The sequence below is a fragment of the Benincasa hispida genome, chromosome 9, assembly GCF_009727055.1.
Source record: "Benincasa hispida cultivar B227 chromosome 9, ASM972705v1, whole genome shotgun sequence".
Taxonomy (NCBI): domain Eukaryota; kingdom Viridiplantae; phylum Streptophyta; class Magnoliopsida; order Cucurbitales; family Cucurbitaceae; genus Benincasa; species Benincasa hispida.
Genome location: NC_052357.1, coordinates 34318203 through 34329217, shown reverse-complemented (window position 1 = coordinate 34329217; position 11015 = coordinate 34318203). Strand labels below are relative to the sequence as shown.

Below are 11015 nucleotides of genomic sequence, written 5' to 3'. Positions count from 1 at the left end.
GCATCCCGACAAGGATTAGGATGTGTGCTGATGCAGGAGGGAAAAGTAGTAGCCTATGCTTCGCGACAGTTAAAGAAACATGAATGTAATTACCCTACACACGACTTAGAATTAGCAGCAATTGTGTTAGCTCTAAAATTGTGGAGGCATTATCTGTTTGGTGATCGATGTCATATACTTACAGACCATAAGAGTCTAAAGCATATCTTTGATCAAAAGGAACTAAACATAAGACAGAGAAGATGGCTTGAATTGATCAAAGATTATGACTGTACAATTGACTATCACCCAGGTAAAGCAAATGTGGTAGCTGATGCCTTAAGTCGAAAAACTAGATCAGCTAGAACTAGTATCAATTCAGTGAAGGGTACACTTATTCATCAGTTGTATAATGCTAGGGCAGCATTATCAGTCGGTCAAACAGGAGGTTTACTAGCTTCATTTCAAGTGCGTCCTACTCTTGTAAAAAATATTCTACGTTAGCAATTAAAGGATTCTGATCTGAAGAAGTTAGCTGAAGAAGTGGATAAAGGATTGAGGACGGACGATCAATTAAGAGCTGACCAAGTGCTACTAAATGAGGGTAGAATATGCATACCTAAAAAAAAAAATCTACCCAGGAAGGTAAGTGTGAATTTAAGTTATTCTCATATAGTATTTGAGATACAAATGTTTATGTGGTAGATAGTTTGGTTCAACATCTAGCTTAGAGATAGCTAGGTGAGGTATCATTGAATAAACTAAGGTATTAATATCATAGTAGCGCAGTGGAAGCGTGGTAATAGACAAGGTTATAGGCGGTTACAACAGTGGTTGTTGTGAAACCTTAAACCAGAGTTAGTTCGAGTAAATTTCGAGGACGAAATTTTCTTAAGGGGGAAGTAAATATGAAACCCGGATTTCTATTTTCCTTACTTAAGAAAGTGATAAAAGGAATTAACTAAGTGAAAGTTAAATCCTAAGTTAAGGGGAAGGAAATTTTTAAGTGTTAAGTAGATTTTTCTTTGAATAAATTAAGTTGAGCTTTAATTGGTAAAATTGTGATGAAATTTGTATAATAAGTAGGATGACGAAATAGCTAGTGTGGAATGGGGATTTGAAAAAGAAAAATATGGAAATTGAGTTTGGGGAAATTCGGCTAAGTATAGAGAACTTATGTGAAATGCGTTATGGCTGAAGAAAGGATTGAAGAACTGAGAAAAATATGGGAAATTATTTTGGAAAAAATCTGGAAAAAACGTGTAGAGGTTGCACGGAGACAAACAATTCGCATTAGCTAAAAGTGAGATCGTTGAGAGTAAGATTAGTGAGATCGTTGAGAGCGAGATCATTGAGATCGAGACCAGCGAGATGAAAGAGAAAATGGTAGAGGGCAAGATTGGATAGAAGATGGGAGAGAGCGATACCAGTGAGAAAGTGGGAGAGAGCGAGAGTAGAGAGAGCGAGTTTTTGAGCTAGAAAGTTGGAGAGAGCGAGAGTGGAGAAAGCGAGATTTTGAGCGAGAAAGTGGGAGAGAGCGAGACCAGCGAGATAGTGGGAGAAAGCAAGAGTGGAGAGAGCGAGAGTGGCTTGAGCGTCAGCCATGCCTTGTTCGGTGCTGAATTCGAACGTCACACCCACGCCTCGCCTATGCATTGAACGGCCGAGCAAGCTTCTGGGCGATGTATTTGGACGCGTTCGGGTGGATTATGCATTTAAAAACCCTAATTTGAATACAAACAAAGATTCAAGATGTAAGGGCAAATGTCAATTAAAATCAGGTGTCCGATTAAGAGAAATTCTTAAACCCTAAGAAATTGTGTTGGATGCATTTAGGAAGAACACAATGAACTAAGGTGAAGTCAGCTTACGTTGATAAAGGGAGGATTAAACATTTGGCCATGTAGCCAAGTAGGTGTTGTCAATCCCACGAGCAATTTGAATGCCTATAAATAGGGAGTTAGGATTTCATTTTCAATTCACACAAAAATCATAAATTTCGTAGAAAAAGTAGAGGATAGTGAGGGTTCAGAGGAATGTGTTAACTTTGGACGAGGAGATCTTCCAATCTACTCATGCGTTTGAAGTGATTTCAAACCCATTTGAAAGCTCTGGAAGTCTAGTTTTTCGAGGAGGGCTACCGGCTGAGGAAAAGGCTCAAAGAAACTGGGCTGAAGGTTGAGAAGAAGGCAGAAGGGTCAGACTGTCGAATTAGTCTGAGCCAGTCTTTAAGATTTTGAGATTCCGGCCAAACCACAAGAAATTTTGAGCTTAAAGTTTAGGGTAAGATTCCTAAGATATTTTAGAATAAGTTTGTAGAAGGAAGTATTTCCAAATAAGGTCCAGAACTATGAGTAATCTAAGTTGTAAGTTGAATCTGGATTTTAGGGGTGAAAAAGGGACCCGAGGAGCTACTAGAATGAAAAGTTCCTAAGAATTCGAGGTGAGTAGCTAAAATGTTTTCGAACTAAAATTTTTTTAAGCAGTTTTGGATTACAAAATTTACAGAAAGCATGTTTGCGAAAATAATTCTCATGCCTACTAGTTTTATAAAGTGGTTTCCAAGCAACATCTGAATTTTGTTGTGAACGCATGCCTATTGTTGAAAAACTATTTACATATGTTGATTTTATCCAGCATGCATTACCATCTTCAAAGTCATGTTGTATATGTGTTATACTGTATATGCTTTAAAGAGAAAAGTTGTTTATAAATAGTTTTGGTAAAATGCAATGAGTACAAGGAGAAGGCATCCACCCAACTAGATACTGAAGTACAAGGAGAAGGTATCTATTGGTACTGAAGTACGTTTGAGAAGGTACCAAGCCAATGGGATACTGAAGTACATTGGAGAAGGTATCCTAGTAGCTCGATACTGAAGTAAAGGAGAAGGTATCTGAGCAGTAGTACCTAATGTTGCCACAGGTGAATAAAGTTAGAGATTGAGCAAAAGGGTTCTCTCTGGACTAGTAGTTGGTGTTGCGATTATTTTACCAGTTATACTGTACTTTGATTTGAGAAATGATTTTACTGTTTTATGTTTAAAACATCTTTATATAATTTACGCTTGGAAATTTTTTATGCTGCATTAAATTATATTTCAGATAAAACTATCTTCTAAAATTATGCATGAGAATTTACTATGTTTTTCGGTCACTCACTAGAGTTTATGGGTTTTGGGACTTATAAATCTAATGATGTAAATACTCTAAACATATTAAGTTTCTAAGTTAATAAATTGTGGGCCTAAAGACGTCCCGTTGCATATAATTTGTATTTGGTATCAGAGTTATTTCGCAAGATTTTTTAGGCAGTAAGTGTCAGCCTAAGGGTTGATAACTACTGCAGTCACACCCTTCTCTAGGCTAAGAAGGTGGTCTGCGGTGGGGTGTGACAAAATGAGATTCAAATATTAAAAACATGTATACATATAAATATGTGATAATTATATGTTGATTAATTCTATATCAAATATGATTAATATAGTCGTTTAATGGATTAATTAATTATTTTTTAAGAAGTAGAGATAAATAAACATGTGATGTATTATTTATTTATTATATATATTCAATTAGATTTAATCATATTATATATATTAAACTAGATTTAATATATATGGTTATTTAATTATTGGACTAATTAATTAAATAAAGTTTATTTAATTAAATTAGAACTATAGTAGGAATAGGAAAGACTAGGAGAAAGGGGGTCACTCCTCCTCTCTATAAATAGTTCTTCATGGCCCATGTTTGTGACAGAGTTGAATTCGGAATTTTGGATCTTAGTCTCCTACTACTTCTCTCAAAATCTCTCTTCTTTTATCAACTACTTCTTCTTCCTATTCCAAATCTTTGAGACCACACCTCTAACTCTTGGGATCCTAGAGAATAATAACAATGTTTCACTTACGGTGGTGTCCCTTGATCATTGAAGAAACGTTCCGGAGAAGACGTATTGAGAATTGTAAAGAATTTGGGAATCTAAAAAGGTAAGGTTTAGCTCTTCCCTCTTTTCTTCTCTTAGAGGCATACTAATCTTCATTGTTTAACCATCATGTTATTATTTTTATACCATATTTTGTTTATGTAAAATTGAAAACAAAATTGCAAGGCAATCATACACTTCCACTTGGGATTCGATCCCTTCAGATATAAATAGAGACAAAGGAAAATCTTGCCTTTATATAAGCCAATAAGACTATTGTAAGAAAATTCTTCATGAATGTAGTATGGAAAATGGCATACTAGTGAAGACCTCTATTACTAATTACTTCAAATTGTCAGCTGAGAATAGTCCTAAGGAGGAAGACAGGGAATAGTTGAGCTATATGTCTAAAATCTCCTACTGTTAAGTCGTGGGCAGCCTAATGTACTTAATGGTGTCTGCTAGAACAGATTTGTCTTACTTAACTAGCCTAGTTAATCGTGATATGGCTAATCTAGACAAACGACATTGGGAGGCTACCAAATGGATACTTAGATATCTAAAGTATTTTAAGAGCTCAAGACTAGTCTACAAAAACAATGACCCATTTAATAAATTATATTGATATGTAGATGTTGATTTTGGAATGGACATAGATAAAATGAGGTCTTTATCAGGTTATGTATTTCTATTAGGCAATAACCTACTCAATTGAAATAAAAATCTTCAGCCAGTTGTAGCATTATCAACAATTGAATTTGAATTCATTGCTTTTGTGAAAGTTTTTAAACCAAACTTAGATGACCAAATAGAACGCAAACAATCAGCAAAAATAAATCGAAAGGAGTAAAGAACATCAAGATATATAGTGGTTCGACCAATTTGGTCTACATCCACTTTGAGAACCAGCTTGAATTAATTTATTAATGAGCAATAAAGGAATTTTACAAATTACAGATAATCAACAAATTCACCAATCTGTAATTCTAGTATCCACTGATACTGAGAGATCCGCACACAACGTTGCCTCTGAAAACTCAGAACAACCTGCTGCAAAACAACCCAAAACTGTGTGCTACCCCCTCTGACCGGCGAACCACCAAAACCAGATCTGTAGCAAACCCACGCTGAACTAGAACTGTCCGACCACTTGCTCGGAACCGGACGGCCCAGATCGATACAATCTCCAACCCATCACCCACGCTCACGCCGCAGCTACTGCCTTCAATCTCGTCAGAACTGAAACCACCTTTCTCTCTAACAAACTCGTCGGATGAAACTGAGGTACAAGCGGTTGCTTTCGTCTACAAGCCAACCAAGGGGCACGATTTCTTCTTCAGCAAAAAACCTCAGGCGACTGCTTCGGTTTTTTCTTCTCAGGCGGCCATTTTCCAGTTTTGTTTCTCGCTTGCGGCTGCCTTTCTCTCCTGCTAAAAGAGTTACACGAAAATCCCCTAATTTTGGAGAAGAAAGGGATAATTACAAGAATGTCATTGCTCTTTATTTACAAGAATGCCATTGAGCCTTTAAATTTCCAAAAAACCCAATAAAACCCACTTAAATACCTTGTTATTTTCTACAAATCTCCCTCCTAACAAGAATATTTAAGTGTCAAGCTAATTCTCCAATCTTCCTGTCATCCAGATTTAATATTCAACCCATCTAATGGGTATTTGAACCTATGGGCTGGAAGAACCTTAGTTAACATATCTGACAAATTTTCAACTGTATGAACCTTGACTAGTTCAACATCTTTCTGGGCCACAACTTCTCTAATAAAATGAAATTTGACATCGATATGCTTAGATAGTTCGTGATGAGATGGATTCTTCGCAAGATGAATAGCACTCTGGCTATCACAACGGACGATAGGAATGAACTTCTGCTACAACAACTCACCAACTATTCTTTTCAACCACACTGCCTCTTTCACAGCTTCACCCACTGAAATATGACTCAGTAGTAGACAAGGCAACACTTGACTATAGAGCCACCTTCCAACTGACCATATTACCAAACAAAAGAAAAATGTGACTTGATAGAGACCTTCTTTTGTCAAGGTCTGCAGTATAATCTGCATCTGTGAAGCCTTCCAACAGTGCTGATTTATCACAATCCCTGCTAAAACACAATGATATACTGGCACTACCTTTCAAATATCGAAGCACCTATTTAACTGCATTCTAATGCTCCTTCCCAAGATTTGACATAAACCTACTTATCATACTCATAGCATATCTCAAGTCAGGCCTAGTACAAATCATCAAATACATAATACTTCCAACATCATTACAATAGGGAATATTAGCCATTTCTAACCTTTCATATTCAGTAACAGGACACTAAGATGAAGAAAGCCTAAAATGAGATGCTAAAGGTGTCGAAACTACCTAACAACCAGACATATTATACTTCTCAAGCAGTTTATGCACATAACTCTCCTGTGAAATGGTTAACAAACCTTTCTCCCTATCTCTTTTCACATCCATGCCTAGAATCCTTTTTAGTTCACCTAAATCTTTCATCTCCAATTCACTACTCAATCGTTTCTTGAGATCACAGATTTCAGAATAATCCTTAGACACCAGAATCATAGCATCTACATACAGAAGTAGATAAGTATATGTGCCTTTTTGAGATAGTTTCCAGTACACACAGGCATCATAAGAGCTCCTGTGAAAAGCCTGCGTCAGAATAAAGGTGTCAAACCTGATATACCATTGTCTCGGCGATTGCTTCAGTCCATAGATGGATCTGTGAAGACGACAAACCATGTATTCCTTTCCTTTCACCTCATAGCCCTTAGGTTGAGCCTTGTAGATCACTTCCACTAATTCACCATGAAGGAAAGCTGTGGTAACGTCCATCTGTTCAACAAACATATCAAAGTGAACAACAATAGATAAAATTAATCAAATGGATGAATGCCTCACCACCAGAGAGACAATCTCATGAAAGTCAACTCCCTCCTTTTGAGTGTAGCCCTTGGCTACCAGTCTAGCCTTATACCTAGGCTTGCTGTCACCTCCTGTACCTTGCTTGATTTTATAAATCCACTTTGGCTAAATGAGTTTCTGAATAGGAGGCTTTGGAACCAATGACCATGTCTGATTCTTTTGCAACGAGAAAAACTCTGCTTCCATAGCATCCTTCCTTTATTCCTTCGGATCAGATACAATAGCCTCCTCAAAAGTAAGAGGCTTTGCTTCAATACTGTCAGTTGCACAAGTAAGAGCATAAGCAACTAAATCAGCATAACCATACCTTGTAGGAGCTTGTCTCACCCACTGAGGCCTCTCACGTGTAAGCTAATAGTTCTGTAGGTCACTGCCACTTGAGCTTTCTTCACCAAAAGCTCCCTCATCAATCAAAGTTCTCTACAGTTGAGGCTGTCTACCATCAGAACTGGATGACTGATCACTGTAATCACCTGAACTAACTGATGGTTGTGCTTTAGAATCAATTCAAACCTCTGCCTCAACCTGATCAACTATCTGTTGTTTCTGCTGCTCTTTGACACGAAATGACATCTTGGTTTCATTAAAGGTCACATCTCTGCTGATAATGCATTTATATCTGCCCTCTTCCAAGCACCAAAGTTTATATCTTTAACACCCTGAGGATAGCCAATAAACATACATTTCAGTGCCCTCTTGTTCAACATCCCTTCCTTAACATGAGCATAAGCTGAACATCCAAACACTCTGAGATGATCCAAGCTTGGAGCTTTTCCTGTCCATATCTCCTGAGGAGTCTTTAGGTCTAAAGTGGAAGACGGACTTCTATTGATAAGATAACAAGCTGTTTGGGTAGCTTCCCCCCAAAATTTCAAGGGTAATGAAGCATTTGTTAAGAGACATCTTGTACGCTCCATAATTGTTCTATTGAACCTCTCAGCTAAACCATTCTGCTGAGGAGTGTACGTAACATTGAAATACCACGTAATTCCCTCAGATTTGAAAAATTTATCAAATTTGTGATTCACAAATTCTAAACTATTGTTTTTCCTCAGATATTTTACCTTCCTGCCTGTCTGGTTCTCAACCTGCCTTTTCCATTCAAGAAATTTCCCAAAAGCTTCATCCTTTTGTTTTAGTGGATACATCCACACCTTTCTTGAAAAAGCATTAATGATTGACATAAAGTATCTCGAACCTCCCATAGAAGGTACCTTTGTAGGACCCTACAAATCCGAATGAATATAATCTAAAATCCCTTTAGTAGAATGCTTCCCTTTCCCAAACTTCACTCTAGTAGATTTTCCCATTATGCAATGTTCACAAAATGGGAGTTCAATGTCTTTAACTCCTCCAAGCAAACCTTGTTGTGAAAGAGCTTGTAGACCTCTTTCACTCACATGAGCCAATCTGTTATGCCATAATATAGATTTATCTGTTTCTTTCCCAGATGCAATAGCAGCACTACCTAAAACTGCAGTACCTTGCAACACATAAAGACCATTCCTCAAGGTTAGCTTCACCAAAGAACCCTTGATAACCTTCAGAACTCCATTCTCAGATTTATAATAATAACATGCTCTATCTAATTCACCCAGAGAAATTAGATTTCATTTGAGTTCTAGAACATACCTTACATTTGTAAGAATTCTGATCATACCATCATGTGTTGCAATTTGAACTGACCCAATTCCTTTTACATCACAAGCACCATTATCACCTAGCAGAACTGATCTCCTATCATTTTCCTGAAAGTCAATCAAGAAATCTCGATTAGGAGTCATGTGAAACGTGCACCCTGAATCCATTATCCAAGCTTTCTGAATGTCCCTGCTGGACACCATCAAAACCTCTGCTGAATCATACCCATTAGTAATATTTACTGCACTAGAATCCCCTGTATGCTTGCTACTTGATGCTTCCTTCCTCTTATTCGAAGGGAAATTCTTTCTAAAGTGTTCTTTTTTATGACATAGGAAACACTTTTTCCTTTTCCCCTTTGATTTCGACCTGGATCTCGACTCTTTTCCTTTTCCGTTCTTTTTCTCATTTCTGCCTCTGGCCATTAGTAACTCTCCATCCTTGCGTTCCTTTTTAATCTCGAGATTTCTCGTTCTCAAGGCATCCAACACTATATCCATGGACAATGAATCTCGTCCATATTTAATAGCTGCCTTAACTTCTCGATATGATTCTGGCAAAGAATTCAGAAGAATAACTGCTTAATTTTCATCTGACATCTTCTCACTGATGTTATTGAGATCAACTATAATCTTCTGAAATTCATCTAGGTTCTCTTCTAAGCCTTTACTTGAGTCCATCTTATCTCCAAAGAATTTTTCCTTTAGATATAATTTATTTGGCAAGGACTTAGTCAAATAAAGACTTTCCAATTTTTTCCACAACTCCGCTGTAGTAGTGGCCTCATCTACTAGCCTAAGCACTCCATTTGACAGATACAGAATTATTGTTGAATAGGTCATCTCATCCATATCTCTTTTTTTAGCTTCTGTAATTGTTGGTGGAAGGTTATCTTCGTCTAAGATTTTGGCTACCTTTTGTTGTACCAGAATAGCCTTAATCTTTTTCCTCCATAACCCAAAATCACCTTTCCCATCAAATTTAACAACTTCGAACCATGTAGACATCGAAGCCATCCATCAAACTAAATCCAACAAAAAAAAAAAAAAAACTTGAACAAAGAATATGTCAGCACACACTACCGCACAACCTCTTTGGATCAACTGGAGCTCTGATACCACTTGTTAGAGTTTTTGAACCTAACTTAGATGGCCAAACAGAACGCAAACAATCAGCAGAATAAATCGAAAGTAGTAAAGAACACCAAGATATATAGTGGTTCGACCAGTTTGGTCTACATCCATTTTGAGCACCAGCGTGAATTAATTTACTAATGAGCAATAAAAGAATTTTACAAATTACAGATAATCAACAAATTCACCAATCTGTAATTTCAGTATCCACTGATACCGAGAGATCCGCACACAACGTCGCCTCTGAAAAACTTAGAACAACCCGCTGCAAAACAGTCTAAAACTATGTGCTACCCACCTCTGACCGGTGAACCACCAAAACCAGATCTGCAGCAAACCCACACTAAACTGAAACTGTCCGACCACTTGCTCGGAACTGGACTGCCCAGATCGATACGATCTCCAACCCGTCACCCACGCTCAAGCAGCAGCTAGTGCCTTCAATCTCGGGGGAACCGAGACCACCTGTCTCTCTGACAAACTCGTCGGACAGAACTGAGCTACAAGCGGCTGCTTTCGTCTACAAGCCCTGTCTCTTATACACATCTAGATGTGTATAAGAGACAGCGCTCACACCGCAGCTATTGCCTTCAATCTCGTGGGAACCGAGACCACCTGTCTCTCTGACAAACTCGTCGGACAGAACTGAGCTACAAGCGGCTGCTTTCGTCTACAAGCCCTGTCTCTTATACACATCTAGATGTGTATAAGAGACAGCACTAATGTGCCCTAAGTGGAGAAGAAAAGTGATATTACAAAAATGCCACTGTTCATTATTTACAAGAATGCCAATGGGCCTTTAAATTTCCAAAAAACCCAATAAAACCTACTTAAATACCTTGTTATTTTCTACAGCTTTAATAGAGGAAATAAAAGATCTATGGTTGAAAGGCTTATTAAATCATTTGGAATTAAATAAGAAAAATCAGAATCTATTGTGACAATCATAGTACAATTTATCTTTCAAAAAATCATTGGTTTCATAATAGAACAAAGCACATAGACACTAAATACCGATTCATCAGAGAATAAATTGAGAAAGGAGAAATCGAAGTTCTCAAGATTCATATCTCAGACAATGCTTCAAACATGCTGATAAAATGGGTTACACAACATAAATTTGACCTTTACCTTGATGTAATCGGTTTCTTGCTACCTAAAACTGAGTAAGAAGTCAGATTAATGAAGGGGGGGATCGCTTGTTGCTTATAAAGATGGAGATTGAAACGAAACAGATTACCTGTTTCGGTTGTAACTATCAAACTCAAATATCAAGCTCACTTCAGCTACCAACTTCCTTTATATTTCTGCATTTAAAAGAAATCCAAAGTGAGTTTAAGGGTATGAGTTTCATTTGTAAAATTCTCTTCAAGATTTAAAA

The 11015-nt window shown here is 37.4% G+C and overlaps 1 protein-coding gene across 1 annotated transcript; it reads right to left on the bottom strand.

Annotated features, from left to right (window-relative positions):
- Positions 1 to 8086: 8086 nt before the first annotated feature.
- Positions 8087 to 8668, bottom strand: LOC120084679 (uncharacterized mitochondrial protein AtMg00300-like). The gene is made up of 2 exons (XM_039040487.1): positions 8561 to 8668; positions 8087 to 8401 (listed from the first exon to the last, which is right to left on the bottom strand). The coding sequence occupies exons 1-2, from the start codon at positions 8666 to 8668 to the stop codon at positions 8087 to 8089; spliced, it is 423 nt and encodes a 140-aa protein (XP_038896415.1).
- Between the last annotated feature and the right edge of the window lie 2347 nt (positions 8669 to 11015).

Excerpts from the sequence above, each read along its gene's own strand:
- LOC120084679 (XM_039040487.1), bottom strand. The coding sequence starts at position 8,668 with ATGGATTCAGGGTGCACGTTTCACATGACTCCTAATCGAGATTTCTTG. Across the intron at positions 8,402-8,560 it reads GTGATAATGGTGCTTGTGAT|GTTATCAAGGGTTCTTTGGT; the intron begins GTAAAAGGAATT and ends GGAGTTCTGAAG.